General features: G+C 52.3%; 2 protein-coding genes across 3 annotated transcripts; one reads left to right on the top strand and one right to left on the bottom strand.

The window, feature by feature from the left end:
- Nucleotides 1-718: 718 nt before the first annotated feature.
- EBNA1BP2 (EBNA1 binding protein 2) lies at nucleotides 719-8805 on the top strand. The gene is made up of 9 exons (XM_078605626.1): nucleotides 719-875; nucleotides 3105-3188; nucleotides 3751-3905; nucleotides 4839-4962; nucleotides 6049-6138; nucleotides 6776-6851; nucleotides 7019-7112; nucleotides 7661-7841; nucleotides 8062-8805. Exons 1-9 carry the CDS (start codon nucleotides 795-797, stop codon nucleotides 8113-8115), a joined length of 939 nt encoding a protein of 312 aa, XP_078461752.1. The 5' UTR covers nucleotides 719-794; the 3' UTR covers nucleotides 8116-8805.
- Nucleotides 8806-9018: 213 nt separating this feature from the next.
- On the bottom strand, nucleotides 9019-21533 carry REXO1 (RNA exonuclease 1 homolog). Of its 2 annotated transcripts, XM_078605622.1 has the most exons (17): nucleotides 20805-21532; nucleotides 19889-19924; nucleotides 17628-19654; nucleotides 16658-16744; nucleotides 15763-16024; nucleotides 14788-14933; nucleotides 14318-14455; nucleotides 14062-14185; nucleotides 13818-13940; nucleotides 13360-13500; nucleotides 12431-12544; nucleotides 12196-12269; nucleotides 11989-12099; nucleotides 11782-11897; nucleotides 10776-10914; nucleotides 10474-10594; nucleotides 9019-10112 (listed from the first exon to the last, which is right to left on the bottom strand). In XM_078605622.1, the coding sequence occupies exons 1-17, from the start codon at nucleotides 20932-20934 to the stop codon at nucleotides 10024-10026; spliced, it is 3978 nt and encodes a 1325-aa protein (XP_078461748.1). In that variant the 5' UTR covers nucleotides 20935-21532; the 3' UTR covers nucleotides 9019-10023. The 2 variants fall into 2 exon arrangements, with proteins under 2 accessions (XP_078461748.1, XP_078461749.1); XM_078605623.1 differs by lacking the exons at nucleotides 9019-10112; nucleotides 10474-10594; nucleotides 10776-10914; ... (1 more) ...; nucleotides 11989-12099; nucleotides 12196-12269 and adding an exon at nucleotides 12278-12370 and having other exon boundaries at nucleotides 12404-12544; nucleotides 20805-21533.
- Between the last annotated feature and the right edge of the window lie 682 nt (nucleotides 21534-22215).

The raw sequence follows: 22215 nt of genomic DNA, 5'->3' as shown, positions 1-22215 counted from the left end.
AGCGGTTAAAACTGCACGGCATTTTATATATATATACAGTACATTTAACAGACCTGAAAAGCTTCCAAATGAGCCAAATTGTGCCTGAGTAACGAGCGTGGTTGTGGTGTAAGTCTGGAGGCGGCGTGGTGAGGATGGGCTGACCATGTCAGCAACAAAAACCTCTTGTGGGCTGAGCAGGCGTTACGTTTGAGCCTCTAGGATAATTAATGTATTAACGACCCGAACAACATTTCATAAGCCAATGACCTATCAGTACACGGACAAGCTCGTAAATGAATCGATTCATTAGTTTTGTGATGGAACGATTTATTGTACAAAATTTCAGTGTCGAATGAAGTCGGCGATTGATGCTAAAATGAGTCCCGTAATGGTTTTTTTTTTACTGACTTAGTGAATTGCTGAGTTCATTCGACTGAATGGATGATCTGGTACAGTAACGATCTTGTAAAGTCACGTAGGTAAAAATAAATAATAAATAATGAAAATAATAGAAATAATAATGGAAATAATAAATCACGACGTCGTTTCGGAGGCAACACAAGTCTCCGTCATCAGGTGGCACCGTCACAGCTGAATTTACTGTATCAAGTGTGGCAAAAAATTCCAAGAGACAAGCTCTTAAATACAAGTTGGGGGGGAGGGGCTTATCTGAATGTGGTAGCCAATGAATGGAACGTGTTCGGGGGGTGGTGGGCGGGGCTAAAAGAACGAATGAGCGAGGAGGGGGGCGGGGATTGTGACCCGGAAGTGGAAGCGCCCTCGCCACGTGCAGAATTTCGCACGAGGCAGCGATGGCGATGGCGGCGGCAGCGGCTTCGTACAGCGGCTCGGACGGAGAGGGAGATTCCTGCTCCGGCGACTCCGATCGCGAGGTGAAGTGTGGTGGGGAGGGGGCTACGGGGACCCAGGGAGATGGAAGAGGAGGAGGCGGGTAGGGGAGACAAGAGCCCGGCGGTTTGGGAGTCCCGAAGCCGCGTGCCGCGCGTGTTAGAAGCCCCCATTTGCCTGGTCCGCGTGGTCACCTCGTGTTCTCATTGATCACTCGCGCTGTGCATCAACACTCGCTGCAGAACACACTAGACTCAATACAATACACGCTACACACGCAGTGTAGTACACACCACACTGCGTGTGTAGTGTAGTACACGCAACACACGCAGTACAATACACTCGCTACAGTACACGTTACACACGCAGTACAGTACACGCTACACACGCAGTACAATACACTCGCTACAGTACACACTACACACGCAGTACAGTACACGCTACACACCGGATGCAATCCACTACACTCAATACTTAATACAATACACTCGCTACAGTACATACACGCTACGCACGCAGTACAGTATTCGATACACTCGCTACAGTACACGCTACACACGCTGTGCAGTACACTCAGTGCAGTACGCACACATATAGTACACACTACTATATACAGTACACTTTTACTGCACTTTTACTGCACCGCACATAGTACACAATGTGAATACCGTACACGAAACATAGTGTAATTTGTAGTACACACACGGCAATTAATATAGTACAAGGCCGTAGCCATGGGGTCAACATTAGGGGGGACCAAATCTTCCAGGAGGTCCCCCCCCCCCCCCCCCCCAGAAAAGATGTCTAAATTTGAAAACGAATTTCCTGCCTAAAATATAAAACAATTCACTAACACATAGGATGGACTTTTTATTAATTTTTTACAATAATGTCTAATGTAATATTAGTATAATAGTACATCGCTCTGTTTTTTCTGTTTACCTTTTCTTGTTTCATTGTATGTAATGGCAGAGATTAGGGATAAATAAAGTACAACCATAACCACAATCATATAAACATAAATCTATTTTATAGCAATATATTGGGGGGGGGGGGGGACATTTAGAGCATATTTGAATATATATTATAATTACGATCTTGATATAGCACCCTTAAGAGAGCACACACTTGTTTACACACACACTGATGCTGGTGCTTTCGTTGCTGCTGGTGATTAGTTGCTGATGAGGTTGCACCTAGCGTTGCTGTTGGCGATGTTCATTTGTAGCAGCTTCAATACGGGACCTTTCTTGCCAGTATATCAAAACATGAGAATAGTTTTTACCCTTTTCTGGCAATAAGACACCGAGGTGGTAAGATGATAAAAACACCAAACAGAAACCTTTTGCAAGAAATCCTGTCTGCATTTAGCGCAAGCACGTGTGGCTAATGCAGATGGAGACGAGTTGGCTGCTGTTGGGTTGATGGTGTTTGTGGTAGTACTGTAACAACAATGAATTCTAAAATCCAGCTGTGCGGAGCTGTGAGTGTGTATACACACGGGGTTTCGCAGGGTCTTTGTGAGGTTTTTGTTTGGCAAATAATTATTTATTGTTCAATAACTTTCTCAACAAACAAGAACTGTAGGATCGTGTATTCGTATCGTCGTTTAGATTAATTATTTTGTCATTTGTATATATTTATGTGTTTAAGCGCAATGGGCATTTACATGGATTATACTGTACAGTGTTTTGGGGAGCGGTGGTGCAGTGGTTGGCGTCAATGCCCTACGAACCGCCGGCATCGGTGACGAGTCTTTGAACCGGTTTTGTCCCGGGGCCTCCCCTTGGTCGACTCGGCCTTGAATGAGTGCCTCGTGCGATGTGTAAACATCAGCGCTGTGGAGACAAAGGAGGGCGGGCGTGGTGCTAGCCACCCCACCACCTCGCGTGCCATTCCGGCCTTCGTAGGTGCTCGCTAACGACACTTGCCCCAATAGTCTGTTAAGTGCTACACGGGAGGATCTTTGTACGTATCTTTGTTGCGTGTAGTGTAATTTGGCCTGTGTCTTGTGTGTAAGGGGCAGGCGGGAGACTTCTGCTTTGGTGTCGTGGGGTTAAGATATCTAAAATCTGGTCCTTACTGTGAGCGAGGGACAGGCTAAATGAAAGAGTCTGCGAGCCATTCTATTGTGTCGTTCGTCTCTTCCATTCGCAATGGTAAGTTGCTGCTGCATAATGGTGAGCGGTTGCCGTCCGTGATGATGGGTTAACCACTTCTGCCACACGGCTGTTGGTGATGACAACATGTGCTTCTCTCCCCTTACCGTGCAGCTGCAGGAATCGTTTGCACAGGGGAAGCTGAAGCCTGGGCTGAACCTGCAGCTCAAGGCGCGGAGGCCGCCCATCAACAACGTGGTGAGTGGCAGCGCCAGAACGAACACGCGCTTGCTGAGAGCAACGGGCCAAAAACACCAAGCTGCCAGCAGACTGGTAGCGCAATTGAAGGTAGCTCGGCTCGGAGACGACACCACCTCCATCGTAACCGTAGGCACGGTGCCACTTTTACACGTGCGTCGAAGAGAGCGCGGCAATCGAAAGTAAATTCATCGCCTCTGGTCACCACTGGTCCATTCTGCGTGTCTCCCAGTGAACGATCTAGAATACAGTTTATTATTTTATGGACCGTGGCAATCCACCCTCTCATTGTTCCTCTTTTTCTACAATTGCGGTGAACAGTGGCCTCTCATGGCTGCTCGAGTCACGTGAACTGCATGAGTCGTGCGTGTGTTTGTACCTCTGTGCAGGTGTGTTTGTTTCTGTGTGTGTGCGTGCATGTGTCCGTTTATGCCCGCGTGCGTGTGCACTACTTTCCACGTGTTCCCTTTTTGCGCCGTGTCGGCCTCGCCACAGCAGCACTAGCCCCCAGCCAGTCGGTAAAGCCTGCGTGGTGGAATATGCGTCTTGTGTCGCCCGTCAGAACCAGATGAAGAGCTGCCTTAGCGAGTTCCGCCGCTTGCTGCCCTGGGTGGAGCGTCTGGATGTCACCGTGGGCCCCCTGCCCGACGTCGAGGCGCAGGCTTCCGGCAGCGACGGGGTGGACGTGGAGAACGACTTCCGCAGGGAGATGTTCTTGTGAGCGACGCACGTGGGGGGGCCGGCGTGGCTGTTTCTGCCGCAGTAGTCGGGATACAGAAGCGTTTGGCAAATGCACGGAGGCGAGCGCTCGTCTGCTTGCGGTAAAATCATCCCCTGCAATGTGCCCCGATCTCGTCGGATATCGGAAGCCTTGCAGGGTTGAGCCTGGACTGTGCTTGGATAGGCGACCGCCATTCACAGCAGGGGGCTACGTGGTGTGCGGCAGAGTGCGGTGCAATAACATCTTGTCGTTGTGCTGTGCTTCTGTGCTCCCACGTCGATGCTTCCTGCCTTAGTCGAGACAAATGTGATCGCAACTTCCAATCAGACCAGACTGACGTCACACGAGTACCTGAAGTTGTGTGCTCTGTGGACCAACCATTCTCGATCCAATACACTTTTCAACAAACTCTGTTTATTGGTCAGACGCAGTCACTCCGCTATTCTCGTTCAGCATTTGCCTCCGATGATGGCAAGAAAACTATTTCGCGTATCGCTAAAAGTGCAGCCCTGCAATTCCTTGCTCGCACTACTGCTGACAGAAGGGCCTGGACTTGAGGGAGCTCGAGAGCTCCTCTAGAGGCTATTTTGGCCTACTCTTCCACACTGGTTATAGACGTCTTGGAAGGAATGAGCCTAGCCATAGACTACCCCACTACACGCAATTTGCCGATCGACTGTGTTGTACCTAATTGGATGAACGGAGGCTTAGGAGGGGCGAGGTGGGTAGGGGATTAAATAAACTTGCCCCGTCCCTGGATAGAATGGGGAGGTGAGGGTTGGGATTGTGAGTCAAGTAGTGCGCTGCTATGTATATGTGTTGAACTTCTTTCGTACCGTACGTAGTCAACAGTGCTAACCGTTACACGGCTGTGGCAGCGTCCCGGCCTCGCGTATCACGGCACTAACGGTGATGGCTACGTCCCGCAGTTACCGGCAAGCGCAGGCGGCCGTGCTGTTGGCCGTGCCGAAACTCCAAGAACTCAACATTCTGACGAAACGGCCTGAGGATTACTTCGCAGAGATGGCCAAGACGGACCAGCACATGCAGAAGGTGGGGCGCGCCCACACGCAACGGCCACGCTGCGCTTGATCGTTCACGTGTTTGCCGGTGCTTGACGGAAATGGCAGAGTTTGTCTCAGACGGCGCACGAGCGGCGTGGGAGGGGTGGTAACGCAGCTAAGGAGCATCACTCCTTCATTTGCAGTGTGGCTGACGCCAAAATCTTAAGACGTCAATGCAAGCTGTAACCACTCGGCTGCCCTCAGTACCAATATTGAATGGTTTTCTGTTGCTTGGTCGCTGAGCAGCAACCACGCCTCGACGAGCCTTACCTGCTTACCCGCAGAACCAGAGTGGGGGGGGGGGGCAGCAGTGGTGGTGCACGACAGCTCTGGTCCAGCACTTTGGGGTCAGATTTGTGCAAATCCCAAACTTTGGGCCGAGAGGTGATTTAAGAGATGGCAGTACAGCACTTGGGTAGGTTTGTGGACCCATCTGTTGCAGTGATCGTGATTCCCTCCTGCGCGTGTGAGTATTCTCCGGGTATTCGAGTTTGCAAAACACGTGTTCACGTGAAACTGGCCAAACATCCGAATGCAAGGACCCTCTCGAAAGAGTTTTGGACTCGGTGAAGCTTTCCTGGTCAAACTAAGGACAAACATAGATTTGGTTCATCGCTTTACATCGCTAAGTGATGTATCAGTTCTGAGAATTGCAAATTTTCAGTTTGTGAGCCATGCAACAAACATATCTAGCTCAGTGTGGGAAAATGTAGCGTCCTCCTGGTGTGTTGATGTAGTTTATTTTGTGTAACCAGCTGAGACCTCTCGACCATGATAGAATTTCATTTGCAAGCGTGACCTGGGGCATTAGTCTGCCAGTTGGGAGCGAGGATTTCTGTTTATAATTCCATTTAGTAAAAAAAAAATCGGTCGCTTTTAAATGATCTCGGAAGAAGTTCTGCGGTATCTCCTTCCACAGGCCATTCTCCGCAACAATGTGGTGCACTACTCGCTGCAAGATTTTCAAATTGACAGTCCTGTGACGAGGTGCCAATAGCACAACAGGGAAAAAATTGGGGGGGGGGGAATAAAACCGTGCTGCGTCCTTTTTTTTTTCCGCATTTGCCCATGGCAGGTTCGGGAGAAGCTGCTTTCCAAGCAGATGGCGATGGAGCGCTCGGAGAAGGCCAAACAACTCCGGCAGCTGCGCAAGTACGGCAAGAAGGTGAGGCCCACTCGGCAGAGACGTCATCAGAGCCGCGCTCTCATCTCATTTGTTTCAATCGTCGGTGGCTCCACTGATCGAATTGCTCGTCGGGTATCGTGAAAATATTGTGGAGTGTCGCTGGACGGGAGGTGACGTCATCGGCATTGTCGCCCGCATCGTGCTGGGTTTGGCATGCGGAGGGGGGGGGGTCCCAACTTGGCGAGGAAAAGCGACGTGGCACCTGCCAGTTTGTCAGGAGGCAGAGTATTGAACCAGCTCTCCACATCTGCCTCGCCAAACCCTCACCTCCCCATTCCACACTAGAAGTGTCCTCTCGTAGCAGCCAAGGCCACTCAACAGAGGATGGCTTCCATCAATTTATAGTTGATTGGGTGGAGTGGCGGCGGGTGCTGGGTTAAGCAGTGTCCTTATGAACTTGGCGACCTGTTTTTGTGGCTACGACCCGCACTGAGCAGTGTGGTAAGGTATGGTCAAATAGCTATCACGACTTGCGTGGTGCGGGGAGGGCCCTCATCCAGAAGCGCTTTGACAAAAGGCGGCCGACGGACACGTGCGTTGTTGTTCTAGCAATGGGCCGCACACACATGGCTGCCGCTTCTTGGGAGGCCGATTTTTGGTTTCTCTCGTTCCGCAGGTGCAAGTTGAGGTTCTGCAGCAGAGGCAGAAGGAGAAGAAGTCGATGATGGAATCGCTCAAGAAATACAAGAAAGGTGTTTTACGATTTCCGTCGCTCGCATCTTGCCGGTCCCACACACACACACGCGCGCGCGTGCTCTTCTCGTGTTGGCGTCGATGCGCGTGTCTGTGGTCTCGCCGTTCCCCCGCTCGGTCGTTTCACGCCTCGTCGTCGTCGCTGCGACGTCTCTCTCGCCCCCAGGAGTGACGGACAAGCTGGATTTCCTGGAGGCCGACAAAGAAGGTGCCAGGACGCAGAACAAACCGTCCGCCGCGGGGAAGGACAAGAAGAGAAAGTGAGTGAAAATGTATCCCGACGTGTTTCGGGGAAAACACGTTTCATCCCCGTTCTCCGGCTTGTGAGGAGGCGACGGCGGCGACGTCCCAGCTTGTCATCCAGGTTACCGAGTAGCTCTGGGCCCAGCATCACGTACATAGAGTCCGATATGTCCGCCCTACAACCGCAAGCAGCTCTCGTTCGTTTGGTTGTGCTTGTTTTACACTGGGTCTTCCGCCATCGTGCAGGTTCGTCACCACGGCTAATCATGGCACAGTGACGAGGGAATGGATTGTCAAGATTTCTGGGTCTTCTCGCCATAACGGGTCACGTAGACTAATTGCGTATAACACGTACGAATCAAAAAAATTCTCAATGTACGCGATTCGATGGACTTAACATGAGGAATCCATTTGGCTTCGTTACACACATTGGGTGGGGGGGGGAGCCACGCTTCCACGGCCCCGTGCACGCTGCAGCCGACGTTTAGTTACAGGTGCGCGTGCTCGTACACACACATACCCACGCTCAAATCTCACGCGAATGCTTTTTGTTTGCGGTGTGCAGCCCCAACTCGAAGCGGCGCTACAAGAACGAGAAGTTCGGCTTCGGCGGGAAGAAGCGCGGCAACAAGCGGAACACGCGCGACAGCGTGGACGACGTCTCGGGCTTCCGCTCGCGCACCGCGCACGGCCGCGAGGGGGGACCACGTGGAAGGACCGGCAAGGCCGCCGGCAATATGGGCAAGGTGAGACACTCGGTTCGGTCCGCAAGGTGAGATGCCCGTGCCTGGCCAGGTGTTGGGGGCTGTGGAGAGGAGCAGTTTTTTTATGAGCGAAGATCTTTGGAATGCAGCACAGCTGACCGGCTGTTTGTTTGTGTGCGTGCATTGCTGCGCGTGTGCGGTGGTGTGTTTGCACGTGACTCCATGTGTGTGACCGTGTGTCCGTATCTCCTTGCGCCTGCAGAACAAGAGGCCTGGGAAAACCGTTCGGCAGAAGATGAAGAGCAAGAGGCGATGAGGGGTTGGCAAGAGCGAGGGGTTTTGGAGTGGGGGGTGAGTAAAGGGTGTAGCTCGCTCTGGGTGGAAATTATTCATCCACACTATAGAAACACGGCTTGGTGGTTGCAAAAACATCTTAAAGTTTTGGTTAGTATTTTTTTTGTGCTTTCCCTGATATTAAAATTGTGCTATCTGCATCACGGAGTGTATCACCCTGTGTATTGGGGAATAGTCCTTGGGAGGAGAGAGTTGCAGAACTGCCCCCCCCCCCCATAAAACGGGGGGGGGGTGGCTGTGCGCTTTCCCACGCTGCTACAGAGAAATCTTTGTCTTGTAGCCATCAAACCGATATTTTTTTTTATTTGCCAAATTTAGTGAAAACACCAATGTTGCTGTGATGGCTTTGTGTACCAAGTCACTGGCAACCAGGCCGAGACCCCATTTTAATCATTAGCGGTTCCCCAGATTTGAACCCTGCGGTCTTGGTGGTGCCAGCTCAGTGTCTCACCCCTGAGGCAGCCCCGGCTCTTGAAAATAGCCGACACCAGCTGATGTACATGTCATTTGGGGTTGATCGGCGTTTGAGTGCCGCATTGGCGGCCTGCGCTGATTGTTGATGCCCGTGTTGCAAGGCTTTAGTGTTCAACTTAAAACTGGTTTATTTGTAAAAGGTTGTAAAGCGTTCCTAAATAAAAGTATTAAACTGCAACTGTCTAATATTTTGGGCCTTGTGTGTTATCGACTTTCCACTGGTTTTCATGTTTAGTATAATCATGGATTTTCCATAAAGCGTTTTTTAGGGATAAAAGCCATCATGAAATCGATGTGTTCTACCTCATATTTAGCATGAGTGGAGGAAATGAATTTGAAAGGAATATTTTTAAAAAGTGCCCTTCCCCAGCATTAAGTGGCCATTAGTCCATTTAACATTGCCACTTCACTTTATTTACAGACATGTATTACATGAGCATCGTTTTATAAGCAAAACTGAAATTAGTTTTGCTGTAGACTCCAACACAAAGCACGTTTGTGCCGTTAGTGGCATTTACAGATTCACGTGACACATGACAAACTAAAACAAGCAGTGAAAAGTCCCTCGGGACGTTGAGAAGGTGCCTTCCTCACTCACACATCGAGCATAGCAGCCACCGTCCAGCGAATTACAAGAATACTGAGACATCCTAAGTATTTAATCTTCCTCACCCTTGGAAAAAGATGTACATATTGGGAGCGGGTTTTTCAGAACCCAAAAAAAAAAGCTTCGTGGTAACTTACGTGCACAACGGTTCCCTAAGAGCACCATGTGAAGAGTGCATTCATGGCATACGAGTCCGTAAAAATCCTGTCTCTTCAGGCTCTGTGCTCGCAGAGTGAAGGGTCGTGTGCATGTCAGCCCCTGGCAAGGTGACGGCGCAGGCGGATGTTGTCACCATGCACTGTTTCCAAGCAGAGCAGCACAACTCCATTGCTTTTGGTCAGCGATGCCCACGAAATCTCCGATTCCACGGGAATTCCATTCAAGTATGGGGAGAGCCACTCTGGAAGCAGAGCCAGTCCCCCTCGGCTTGGCGCAGGGTCACCTCGGTATGCCACGCCGACCGTGCGGGCAACGCCATCCCCCTTCGATGCACGGAGCTGGTGCTCCGCCACCCTCCTACCCAGGGCTTTACTTCGGGCGGATCTGTGCCAGTTGGCGACACGGAATATATTTCCACACCCGACACACCGCATCCACGATACCTCTTGCTATGGCTACGGCTCCTAGTCACGTGCCACCTACTCCAGTCGACGAGCGACCTGGAAAATATTCGGAGAGAAATTGAGCCTTGCTCCCATCTTTGATCGACGATCGGATGGTGTAGAGGGTGAGAGCCATCAGTCATGGAATGATGCAGCCAGGACGGAGGCAGAGGCAGTTGCTGTAAGATTATTTTTTTACTTTGGCGTCTTCCTTGATCTTGTATATCATCAGTTCCATGCAAGAGGCGGCATCCTCAGTAGAGTTGTGACCTCCCACTGCGCACAGACAAACAGGAGTCGCGTTACTCATGTTTGCATACAAATTAAATAATTCAATTGTGGAACGATGCTTCTAAGAATGTTTTCTATTCAAAAAGACCAAAGGGATTTGTCTAACCCCGCGAAAGACCATTCAGTGTAACCGCACAGCGCTCCGGACGCAGAGTCAACAGACGCAGGCCGAGCACGTTGAGGAACGGGTGACGGGTCGTGGCATAGCGATCAAGTATGCAGCCAGTGCAATTACACCAGGGGCCACGGGACAGGGCAGGGGGGGGGGGGTCCCAATTAATTCCCAGCGGCAGGGCCCGCGCCGACCGTGCCGACAGGACCGTGGCCGCTGGCGACGCAAACTCACCGTCGTTCTGTATAATGCGCTGGAGATGCTCGGCCATGAGTGTGCGCAGCGCGCGCTTGTAGGGAGGGCCCATCCGGTGTGGGAACACTACGGCCGTGTCTACCACTGTGCTGTGGATAATCTGCATGCGGGACGGGACGGGGGGGGGGTGCACATACCGCGGCCAGGGTTAATGCCGTCGCCGTACGGTCACGGGGGGGCCGACGGCAGCCGCTATAAGGGCGGTCAAAACACAAGCGTGGGGCCTGGAGGTGAGCGTCCGGGCGAAAACGTCGTCGTCGTCACCGTCTCTCGTTCCCAACCTTGAGGGCGAAGAGGTCGCTCTCGAGGCTGTGCCCGAGCAGGATGGAGTCGGCGCTCAGCCGGCTGAGCAGCGCGGCCTGCACGGTGCGGATGGTCGTGGTCGTGTCCCGCAGGTCTTCCTCCGTGACGCCTGAAAACCTGCGAGCACGGAGGGCGCGCGCAAGGACAAATTTCACGGGAGGGTTTTGCTGCTGGTAATATCACCCTTAAAACGAGGACAACCAAAATTCTGATCAAAATGCAGAGTTGAACTTGTAAACAGCTTTCGAATAAAGAAAAGCAGCAGTTATCGCAGTTTGGTGGAGGGCAGCCAACCCAAGCTAATTTTGACACTGCTGTCGAATAAAATTATAACGTATCTCCATCGCAGTTTAAAATAATTCACAATTCAAGGATACGATTTGATTCAAGAACGATTTATTTCCTCTGTTGGTAAAACCAGCAACTCGAGTAGCTGCAAGAGTTACGTGAAGCAATTAAACATACACAAACACAAAATAGTATGACAGGTACTATTCTACTTTACCGAGTGTTGACATCCCCAGCGTTTACCAGTATTTCTTACTTTATGCTTATTATCAGCTAACACCGGCCACAACCATGAGTCGATGTGCCCGTTGTTCTCTTTTAGCCCTGCTCCCAACGCCCATCAGGCCATCCCCTGGCTACCACATTCAGATAAGCCCCTCCCCTTAACTTGTATTTAAGGGCTTGTCTCTTGGATTTTTCCTCATTTGATACAGTAAATTTAGCTGTGACGGTCCCACCTGATGACGGAGACTTGTGTTGCCTCGGAAACATCGTGATTTATTATTTTATTTCTATTATTTTTATTTTTTATTTTATTTTTTACCTACGTTACTTTACCGAAAAAAACCTAAGAGTATGAATCCTTGCAGTCACGAAAGCTTCAAATCTAGAAAAAAATAGTATGAATCTCACACGCGCAACTCGTGTGAGGCACGGGGGCGGCATGCGTCGGTGGGTCTTGGCGGCACGGCTCACCTGGTGTTATAATCGACCACCTCGCTGTCGGGCAACACGAAGGTATCGTAGACGGGCTTGAGCTGCCAGTCCACCACCGTGACGCGCGTCAGCTCCAGGCCCTGCTTAGTGTAGCACTGCACAAACACGCGCGCGCGCCACGCGGTTAGCGCGCATGGCCGGCGCGAAGACAGCACCCACGGGGAGTGCCGGCCCGGGCGCGCGTACCATCTCGCAGTCGAGCGCGTAGAGGCCTGGGATCCTGTCGGGCACCGGCGACTTGGCGATGGTGCACACAAAGCCTTCCAGGCTCTCCTTGCGCCCGTCAAACACGTGGCACTGCAACAGAGCACAGAGCCGCACGTCAGCTCGGGCGAGGCTCAAGCAAAGTCGGAAACGTGACCGGCCGCAGCGCCAACCGAGCAACGCGTGTACCTTGGCGACCTGGCATCCTGGCGAGCCCACGCTACCCTGGCAGCAGTTGTAGCGCGTCTCCCATCCGCCCGACACTGCCCACACACGAGCGAGACATGCGGGGGTGGAGGCGGGGGGGGGGGGGGGGGTTAAGGCGGCGTCAGCGTTGAGCGCTTACGACCACGATGCAACCGGCCGGATTGTCACGCGAGAGGGAGTGAAGGGGGGCGCGGGGAAGAGGACGGACGATACCCACCGCGCTGGCGCCATGCCCGGCCATAGTGGTAGGTGCACTCCTCCCGCCTCAGGTAGTCGCCCTTGAGGTTCACGGAGTAGGAGGCCCCACAACGGCAGCAGATCCTCATCAGGGCTGGGGAAGGCAAAATCGGGGTAGGGACACACATTAGACCATGGGCTCATGGGGCTACTGCCCAAGACTTTTGTGTTTCATGGGATTTCCATGTTGAAGTAGCACGCACCACCTGGCTAGGACACCCACTAGGAAGGGCTTCCTGGCCAAGCACCTGATCCTGGGCCTCATCATGAGTTACACGGTGCCGGAGCCAAGCCATCTCTTGAAAAAATCCAGGGCTTCACTATTTTATTTTAAATGTTATTTTATTTACGTTTCAACATTTTCCCCCAATCGTATCCTCATGATGCTATCGGCATCATTTGAGACGAGTAATTCATTAAGACTTCTTGCAGGGCAATGCAACTCTTTGCGTTAGAGAATGGCCCACAACCCTTCACCCTTCAGGTGATCATCGCCAAACACAAAAAGGAATCTAATTAAAACATTAAACACGAGCTCCTAGTTTAATCATGGGGGGCTGCCTGGATTCAAACCTACGATGTCGCCAGACGTCCCCAGCTCAGTGCTCTGCCGTCTAAGACCACCTGGCCACCTCATTTTGCAGTAAATTTAAGCTGATATAATTATTGTCAAACGAATATATTAAATTTTTATCAACAAGCATAGTGACTACAAATTGTGAGGCTACACTCTCGTCCGAGGGAAGGTAGCATAAAGTGACGCATTACCACCAGAAGCATCCCCCACCACTACCTTACTCGAGAACCGCACATGTACATACGTACATTTCACTTTTCGCACCGCACGTAACCAACCACGCTAACCGGAGGTGCGAGGTGGGGGAGAGGGCAGCGGTGGGGGGCGCTCACGGTCTTTGTTGGCCGTCTTGGTGTCGGCAGTAAAGAGGATGGCTCGACTGCAGCGCTCCGGGTCAGGCCGGGGGTATCCGTTCTCGCGGAGCTGCTCCTCCGTCAGCAAGTACGCGCTCAGCCGCTGGAACAGCGACTTCTCTGTGTGGCCGCACGCACGCACGCACAGACAATGTGACGCTTTGGTACGTTTGCGTCGGTGTGCGGCAAACCGCTGCCATCGTCACGGCGCTCCTTCCCCGTGGGTTTCTCTCGATCTTAACCATCATCACAGCAAGCCTGACAGGCATTTTTTCAATGAATATTGTCTGGGTCGCCGGTAGACTGCAGTAGGTAGCACGTGACTGGTAGCCATTCATAGAGCAAGGTATACAGCAGTTGGTGTGCCGAGTGCTGACGTATTTAATTAAGCCCTGGTGACAGGGAACCGGCGACATGGGGTGTGCCGTACACCTCACCGTCCAGATGGCTCTCCAGTGGCTGCCCCTTGCCGTACAGGTTCATGGTGAAGCTGGCCTTGGCTGCCATCTTCCCACCTAGTACAGCCTCGTGGGACAGTGGCCGTCGGCTCAGCGACATGGCTGAGGGCGGTGCGCCGACGGGAGAGAACGCAGGTAAACAAACTCGCTCGGCGCGTAACAAACTCACATTAACGAGCCAACGAGCGCGTGCTGGGTGCAGACTTCTGGCGGGGGGCCGTACCGGGGGTGCGGGCAGGGCTCGGGTTGCCCTGGTTGCGCAGCTTCTTGAGGACGTTGACGGCCACGTTCACGTAGATGGCCTTGCTCGAGCTCCGCTCCATCGCCACCTTCTCCTCTGCCAGCGCCTGCCCACGACACACAAGCAGCCGCTCAACCAGGGGTCGGCAAGCTAAAATAACGAGGCATTTTTTTCAAATGTGTATAAAACGAGTACACGCTGCAGTTGTGCGCGTGGGCATGCTGCTCCACGTTCCTACCTTGTCGAAGGCCTCCTGCTCGGAAGGGCAGAATTTGAGGCACTCGTCGATGAAGACGTTCAGGTAGCGCTGCCTCACGGCCAACGGCACCTTGCAGTTCCTGTCCGCCATGATCAGCGGCCGCTTCATCGCCGGGATCTGCGGGGAAACGATCAATGAAGAAAATCAGCTAAAAAAATATAAATGTATTTAATAAATGGGCCAGTGAGGTGGACAGAGTAAGACCCCAAGTTCCTAACAGAAACATTGGAAACTAAAATTTGATTTACCATGGACCATTTTAGGAGCGTTTATCGTGACACCGTGTTACAAAGAGACAGACGGACGGAGCTCATGCATGAACGCTTTCAACCTAAGTTGAAAAGCGTTAAAGTAAAAACTTAAAAAAAAGGAGCCACAAGAAGACATGGGGTGTGACGCAGGGTGTGACGCGGGGTGTGACGCGGGGTGTGACACGGGGTGAGACGCACGCTGGGGTTGGGGGTGTGCGCCATTCTTCTCTGTGGCACCACAGTGGTCTTGCACATCATCGTGGCAGGCGTGTGTGCGGGCGAGGTGGCGTCCACTTGGCGCGGCGTGAGGGTGCCAGCTGTCCCCGCTTGTCTCCCGGCCGACGCTGCACCGCACACGGCGGGGAAGCAGACACAAGTGCCCAGAGCCACGTCAATCGTCTGCCGGCGAAATGGCAGAGCAGCCTTCCTTGCATGCATTGCTTTTTCTACTTATTATTATTATGACAAATGTTATTATATAATTTGTGAGAACGATTAACATATGCAACATGGAATGTCGTCCCAAGTATACAATGATTATCTGCATCCAGTGTCACGATTTACCCAGTAATAGGGTACGTTCAACCCAAAGGCAGAGGGGGGTGGCGGATGGAGATGAAGAATGGGAGGAGGGGGGGGGGAGACAATGCGAAAAAGCCAAGACGTAAGAAGGAGCAAGAAAGTCTGCATGGATTCTTCTAAGTTCGAAGTTGATTTGGTCATCCAGGTGAGAACTCAAGAGACCAGGATGGTCTCATTTGCAAGAGTGACCTGGGTAAGGAATGGAGATGCTGAAGATGTTCTCTCCGACTTCGGGGTATGTGGCCAAGGACAGGGGGAGGGGGGGGGGCAGTGGCATCGATGTCAACTGCCATTGGGTGTGATATCATGGTAGTGCCCACGGTAACCATTAGAAAGAGTTCATTAAAGCCTTCCCAGAGCAGCCTTAACGAGTTAATAATTGCTCGTCACACGAGTCTGTACAACTCCAATTTTAGGGGGGGGGGGGGGGGGGGGGAGTCCTAAAATTTCAAGCTGTTTTATATTTTATATCAATAAAATGTCTCGGGGGGGGTGTGTGGAAAAATAGCACCTATCGGCCCACTTCCTTGGCTCTGCCACTGCGAGAGACATGCAAGAATTCACCGCAGGCAGCAAACAGATGGGCATTACCGTTCACCGAGATGGCACCGCGCGCACCGGCGGCCAGCGACGTCGTGAACAGGCCGTGCGCGACGCGTCGCTTCCCTCCAAAGGGGGAGGTGGACGGCGAGGCGGCAGGCCGTGCCGCGGTGGCGGGCGAAGCAGCAAGAGGGAGGCTCGCCGGAGCCGGGGCTGCGGTCAGGGACCGCTGCTGCGCCTGCAGGAGCCGCGCTTGGCAGACCTGCTGCGCCGTGGGGCGGTAGGGCCGGATGACCGCCTGCCCGGGCTTGGCCTGAACCCCCGAGACCGACAACACGACGCGCGTTATGCCACGATGTCGAGTCCGCAAGCAGCTCTGGAGAGGACACTGCTATGGCTTTAATACCCCGAGTCCATTTCTCAGCCAAGTTAATCCAAATGTGACAACCAAAGTCGCGTGGGTTTGATAAATGTATAACCATGTTTTATGATTTTATTTAATATTTATTTTATTATTTTCCTTATACGTGACTTTACCGAAAGAACCAAGAATATGAATAAGAATAGGTATGAATAAACAAGTGGGTTGAGTGGTTTATTTTTCACCATGGTCAAGAATTATGTTCAAGCTAAAATCAAAACATAACTACATGCTTATCCGCCCAATAAGATGGACACAAGCACAGCAATAAAAAGTACTGCTTTGGTCAATCACAGCTGGTTGTGGGACCCGAAAGCTTGGGATAGGCGAATGTTGATGGATGTGCCATAACCACGGATGAAAACAAAGGGGCGGTGAGGGTTGGTGTTATGGTTAGGACTACCCAATTTGACGCAGGGCAATTTTTCAGAGCATCACTATTTAGTGTGAATGCACGGCTACTATTTCAGTGAACAAGACGAAGTGTGTGGAGGTTGGCCCACGCCCATGGTGATTCACGCGTACCATCTCAAACTTGGAGGTGTGAGCAACCCTTTTCTTCAGAAGCGGTACGACTGGGGTCACCCCGGAGCTACCCTCCTCCACGTTTTCCTGCACGCACACAAGAAGCACAAACGCACACCCGGGGCGCCAGTGGGGCGAATACAACTTCAGATACCTGGGGCACATCGACACAATCCGGTTTCTTCGTGAATACACTACTCAGAAATCACGTCACCCCCCCCCCCGCGCAAACTCGATGTTCGCTTTCAAAACCGAAACCACCACTTGGATCTCCAAAGCTGATGACCTCTTGCTTGTTTTCCCTCTTTTGGCTGCAACCCCACGATTGGTCTCAACTCCTGGCCACCAATCATTCTAGCATCCTGTCCTTCTCGAGTTCGCTTACTTATCTTAACAGTCAATGATGTCTCTGGCTTGCGTACGTTATTTAATCCAACGCCACGCAGAGAAACGTATTCGCTGTGAAATCATCAATTAATTACATGAGTCACCTCACATGGCACCATCCTCTGAGCATCAACGAAGCTGGCAATATGGAAATGCATTAAACTTAAACACTGAAAGAACATAATTAAAATGATGTACGTTAGACACACATGGTGATGAGTGTTTAGATACCTCACGAAAATTATATGAAGAAATTATAGATTTTTTTTTTCCCACCAATCTCGATACATTAATTAAGTATTTTAAAAGTCTAAGATATGAAAGCATCGCTTTGGGTATCTGTAAATGGATCACCCTGTACTACTGTTACACATTATTTTGGCCCAACTCTTTAACGTCACCATCCAAAGCTAAAAAGTTCCTTGCAAACTACTCCATCAGCATAACACAAAGCAACAATCACCCTGAACTGTAACACGACTGCGAGGCGCTGGAAACATTACACAAATACCAAATGTAATAAATTATTGTTTTACAACGGTCCTCTGCATGCGTGGTGCACAGAAAAAAAAAACAGCATTACTTGACCCAGGCTGGGCCGTCGCCGTCCCTTGTCTTCCTTCTTGATCTCTGTTGATTCGTTAAATATGCGCAGGCACTCCTCCATCGGATCCGACTCCTCAAAATCCATTTCCGACGCAATGGCGGCATAATCAATTTCATCATCGTCGTCGTCGTCGTCATCGTCGTCGCCATCACCACCATCGCTGTCGTCGTCAATGTCACTCTCGACACCGCGGATCGGTGAGGTGAGCTTTGGCCGCTTGAGATGACCCCCAATGCTGCCGCTGCTGCTCGGCAGGGGACGTTTCAACGACTTGGACGCCGAACTCGCAGTGGAACCAGAGGCCACGCTGTGATCTTCGTCCTCACTGTCATCTCCAAACAGGTCTTTCTGAGTGATTTTGTTTCGCTTCTCCTTGGCAGGATTACGCGCGGGCAAATTTACGGCGGGTTTATCTTCTTTATTTCCGTCCTTTCTCTTCTTGCTGGCTTTGTGACCTCTCTCTGTGCCACTGCCGTCCTTGGGTGGCTTCAGTGCAGAGTCTTTGCCCTGGCGTTGGCCGTCATGGCTCCTACCTTCTTTTTCCGAGCCGCTGCTTTTCCTTTCCGTCTTGTCTCTGCTTTTTAAATGAGGCTTTCTGTCTTTGCTGGAGTGTTTATGTTTATCATCATCCTTTGCTTTAGTTGCGTGAACGGTTTCACTTTTTTTATCGTTTGTGTCACCCTTGGAAGCTTTGTTTTTTTCTGTTCTCACTATGCTATTACTCGAGCTATGACTGCTCTCAGAGTTTTTGTGCTTGTCACTTTTGATGTTTGAACCCTTATCCTTATCGGCTTTGGAACTGCTACATGATTTGTCCTTTGAGGAAATCTTAATCTCTTTAGTTTTTAATGACCTACTCTTTTCTACCTCCGCCCCTTTACTCAATCCGGGATTTTTTTCTAATTTAGAACTTACTTTTGTCTTATCAGCCAACTTGGAACTACCAGAGCTGGTTTGTTTTTCAAGAGGGCTCTTATCTTTTATCTTCCGATCAGCTTTTAACCTGGAATGGTTCTCCTTCTCTTGTACTTTTCCTGAATTGTCGTCATCTCCCCTGCTGAGCCCCCCGATCCCGCACTGCACGGCGATTTCCCTCAACACCGGCTCCGCTCGCTTCTTCACCTTGACCTTTCGGACAACACCCGACTGCGGAACATCCTTATTGCTGCTGGAATCCCCATCGTCGTCAGCGACCGCGGCAGCACCGTCATCATCACCATTTTTGTCATCCTCGTCACTAAACTGACATGGAGGCCCCTCCGTTGGTGTGGCGCTAAAGAGGGCATTGTCCCCTATGCCGTTACTGGCCGGGGTCGCGACACGTGCATCTTTAGGCGAAGGCTCATAAGAGACTGTGTCAGCCGCACGGCTGTCAGACGACCGATGTCTCTTCTTCTGCTGCTTGGAGTCGCTCTCTTTCTCCGGAGTGAACATGGAGGTGAAATTCATCAGCGGGTCATACTCCATGTTGCTGGTGGGTTTTTTTATATCGACCACGTACTTGTTTGACGGGGCAACCTGCTGGGTGCAGGCAACCACCTTGGGCACATAATGGCTGGGGTCTTCATCTCTCGGGCTGTCCAACGTGTACTTCGTTCGGCCCTTGGCGGTGATTGGCGTGGGGTTATATTCCACCGTCTTTGACAGTGAAAAATCCGCAGGGTCGTACTCCAGAGCAGCCGAACGAAAGGAGACCTCGTTATTCTTCAGCAAGTTGCTCCCGGCGGTGAAACCCACATGCTTGGGGCCAAAAACGTTTCCACGCAAGAGTTCTGGGCCCACGGCTGTGGGATCATACTCGTCCACCGTGCTTGAGTGAGCAGCATAGGTCAGCTTCCTGTCCTTCAAGCAGCGCGACAACTTTTGTTTCTCCTGCTCCATGGCATTCTTGACGGCCTCGATGGCGCGCGTGACCGCCTCCAGGTCATCGGCTTGGGTCGCCACGACATTCCGAGCAGGAAGCTTCTCCAGGAGGCCGGGATGGCTGGGGTCATACGCATCGTCTGTGGCCACAAACAACAGTTAGCAAGTACCACTGCATAGGTTTTCGCGTTTGTGCTGTATAGCTCTCCAATGTGTTTTTGAATTATACTGCATGTTGTGTTTAAAATCCTCTGGTCCAGTAATACCATCTCCGGCCTGAAGATATATATAGAATGTGATTAAATAAAAAGTATACAGAAAATAGTATAATCAAAGAAACCATACAGCTACGAAGCCAAAAATGTTCGATTTACCTTTTGATTCAGATTTTGATCCTGGAACTTCCGCAGCTGAGAAGCAAAGCAGACAATCAACATAACATGGAGTTAATATGACCATCAGGAGTGTGGACTCATTATATGCTCCTGTTCATGATAGACTTAACAAGTGCAAAATGCAACTTCAGGTTATCAATGCACTGCATGTACTGACTTCTGAATACTCACAGCGAACTTCGGCATAGCAGGAAAGGTACATTCTTAAAGGTACAACCGTTAAAGGCTCAAGATTTAAACGTGTGGCTGAAGTTTCACCATAACCCGCACTCTATATGGAATAATCACTCTCACCCTTGCTCTCACCTTTAATCACCACGCACAACCCCACAATCCTAGCCCTCACCAATAATCTAATCACAACTTGAATCAATAACACTCACCCAAATGTTTGCACTAAACACCGTCCACACCCTACATCATTTCACCATCATCCTCACCCCAATTAATTGAACCTTCACCATTATCCTCACCCCCACACTTTAACCACATCCTAGCTTCTCACATCTCATAATCATCACCTTCCTCACCCCACACCCTGCCCCCATCATCACCATCGTGCTCACCCCACACCATCTCCCCATACAACCACCCCTTCACCACTCTCATCACCACCATCGATACCCTTCTCACGACCATCACCGCCATCCTCATCCCTCTCACCGTCAGCACCACCACCCTCTTCACCAATTCCACCACCATGTTCTCCAAATACAAAGAACCCCCGTATAGCCTTTAACTGACTGTAGGAGCAAGTGCTGTTAGCGAGCATCTATGATTAAGACCGGCACCGCAAACGAGGGAGTGGGTGGCCAGCACAACTCCCGGCCGCCTTTGTATCCCCAGTGGCGATATTTACACACACCACCACCACATCACCGCACCACCATCTCACCTCGTCGCTCGCTGCCCGCTTTGTTTCGTGCCGCCCTCACGTGCTTGAAGTGGCAGTGCGGCCTTTGGCATCGCGCCTCGGCGTAGAAGGGGCAGTCGAGGCTGCGGAAGTATCCCGTGGAGGGCAGCATCGTCCCGGCACAGTGGTGGTGGTGGTGAGGTGGTGAGGGTGGGGTGGTGGTGGTGAGGGTGGGGAGGCGATCAGGAACAGAGTCCTGGTCCCTCGAACCTGAAGACTCTCCCCCCCTCAGCCCGGCAGTGATCACACCGCGGTGACTTTCACCACCACGTCCCTTCCCCTCAACTCCCGAGTCCCTACTCCGCCGGGTCCCCCTTGAACCGAGGGCCCCCCTTCTCCTCCCCCTAGCTCGGGGGGGGGGTCCCCTCTCCCGACACTCGACTGGAGGAGCCCGGCCTGTCGCCTTCTGTGTGTGGGGGTCTCGTCACCCCTCGACCGCCGGACAAAGCAGCTCCGTGTGTGGACCTTCTACTCCCCCCTGCCCCCCCCCCCTCTGCTAACCGGGCTCTCCTCAAGCTCGAGGTCACCTCGACTCTGGACGCGACTGGGCCGGGCACCGAGCGTCTTCCCTGGCTGCCTCACCCCGGGGGGTCGCCCCGATCACCCGCGGGGGGTTCGATCACCCCCGGGTTCGATCCCCCGCGAGCTTCGTCCCCGGCGCCATCGCCATTGCTCCTCCCGCTGTGTTCCCGGACGTGACGTCACGTGGGGGGGGGGTGACTTCCCGGCAGGCCACGGGGCGGTTACCCGGGGCGACCGCGATTGTGATGAAGATGATGATGATGAGGAGGAAGCTTTCACTCGAATTAGTGATCACATTGTCCTGCGGAGGGAGCTGGTAGGGACGTTGGGTTGTTCGGTCACTGGCCAGGGTCAACGGCGGCGTGGTGTATTCCGCAAATATGGCCGACTGTGAGGGCGGGCACAAGCCGGCGTGAGTAGGTTAAACGTTGAGTTTTATAAGGGCACCACGGGGTGACCAACCCCTCCCCACCCAGCCCCACCCAGCCCCACCCTTCCCACCCAACCCCGCCCTCCCCACTCAGCCCCTCCCCACCCTGCCCCACCTGCCCCTCCCCACTCAGCCCCTCCCAGCCCCACCCCACCCTTCCCACCCAGCCCCTCCCTCCCCACCCAGCCCCTCTTCACCCAGCCCCTCCCACCCTTCCCACCCAGCCCCTCCCCACCCTTCCCACCCAGCCCCTCCCTCCCCACCCAGCCCCTCCCACCCTTCCCACACCGGCCCCTCCCCACCCAGCCCCTCCCCACGCTCCCCACCCAGCCCCTCCCCACGCTCCCCACCCAGCTCCTCCCCACATGCCCCTCCCTCCCCACCCAGCCCCTCCCTGCACGACGGACGGATACAATAATCCCTTGTGGGCTGGTGTAACCA

Source organism: Lampetra planeri, chromosome 24 (genome assembly GCF_965212315.1).
Source record: "Lampetra planeri chromosome 24, kcLamPlan1.2.h2, whole genome shotgun sequence".
In the NCBI taxonomy this organism is placed as follows: Eukaryota; Metazoa; Chordata; class Hyperoartia; order Petromyzontiformes; family Petromyzontidae; genus Lampetra; species Lampetra planeri.
This window is presented reverse-complemented; position numbering and strand designations above follow the sequence as displayed.

What these genes read in the sequence shown, in the direction of transcription:
- EBNA1BP2 (XM_078605626.1), top strand. Translation starts at nt 795, where the DNA reads ATGGCGATGGCGGCGGCAGCGGCTTCGTACAGCGGCTCGGACGGAGAG. An exon ending in TGCGCAAGTACGGCAAGAAG is followed by an intron (nt 6,139 to 6,775) that starts GTGAGGCCCACT and finishes CTCGTTCCGCAG; the next exon opens with GTGCAAGTTGAGGTTCTGCA. An exon ending in CCGCCGGCAATATGGGCAAG is followed by an intron (nt 7,842 to 8,061) that starts GTGAGACACTCG and finishes TTGCGCCTGCAG; the next exon opens with AACAAGAGGCCTGGGAAAAC.
- REXO1 (XM_078605622.1), bottom strand. Translation starts at nt 20,934, where the DNA reads ATGCTGCCCTCCACGGGATACTTCCGCAGCCTCGACTGCCCCTTCTAC. An exon ending in CCGGGCATGGCGCCAGCGCG is followed by an intron (nt 12,270 to 12,430) that starts GTGGGTATCGTC and finishes GTGTGTGGGCAG; the next exon opens with TGTCGGGCGGATGGGAGACG. An exon ending in ACGCGCTCGACTGCGAGATG is followed by an intron (nt 11,898 to 11,988) that starts GTACGCGCGCCC and finishes GTGTTTGTGCAG; the next exon opens with TGCTACACTAAGCAGGGCCT.